Source organism: Plasmopara halstedii (genome assembly GCF_900000015.1).
Source record: "Plasmopara halstedii genome assembly, contig: Scaffold_614, whole genome shotgun sequence".
NCBI lineage: Eukaryota > Oomycota > Peronosporomycetes > Peronosporales > Peronosporaceae > Plasmopara > Plasmopara halstedii.
The window spans coordinates 3,373,589-3,373,877 of record NW_020187532.1 but is presented as its reverse complement, the minus strand read 5'-3'; the positions used below and the strand labels follow the sequence as shown (position 1 = coordinate 3,373,877).

The window sequence follows — 289 nt, the reverse complement described above, 5'->3', positions numbered from 1 at the left end:
GCTTCAGCGACTTCAAGAACAAAACCTTCGTGAATATCGAGATGAAGAATAGCCCAATATATTTAAGTTTCATCTTAGGCTTCCATTTCTTGTCCTTCTCACCCAGCTTTATGTTTTCGTCCTTCCTATGCATCAATTCCATCCCCTTTTGAACGAGCTTGGTGTTTTTGATGCGATTCCATATCCGCGATGAGATCGGTTTCAATTTTCCCTTCGGACTTCCCAGACCTGTCACTACATTTTTGGAGATTGGGATTACGAGCCGCAGTTACTGAATAAAGTCTCCTTT

General features: G+C 41.9%; 1 protein-coding gene across 1 annotated transcript in view; it reads right to left on the bottom strand.

Moving 5' to 3' along the window:
- Positions 1 to 125: 125 nt before the first annotated feature.
- PHALS_12630 (uncharacterized protein) overlaps positions 126 to 289 on the bottom strand; it is a gene marked incomplete at both ends in the record, with an annotated part of 502 nt that continues 338 nt past the window's right edge. The window contains one exon of the mRNA XM_024728221.1: positions 126 to 234. Within this exon, the coding sequence (XP_024578720.1) occupies positions 126 to 234 (109 nt within the window). The remainder of the gene's footprint in view (positions 235 to 289) is intronic.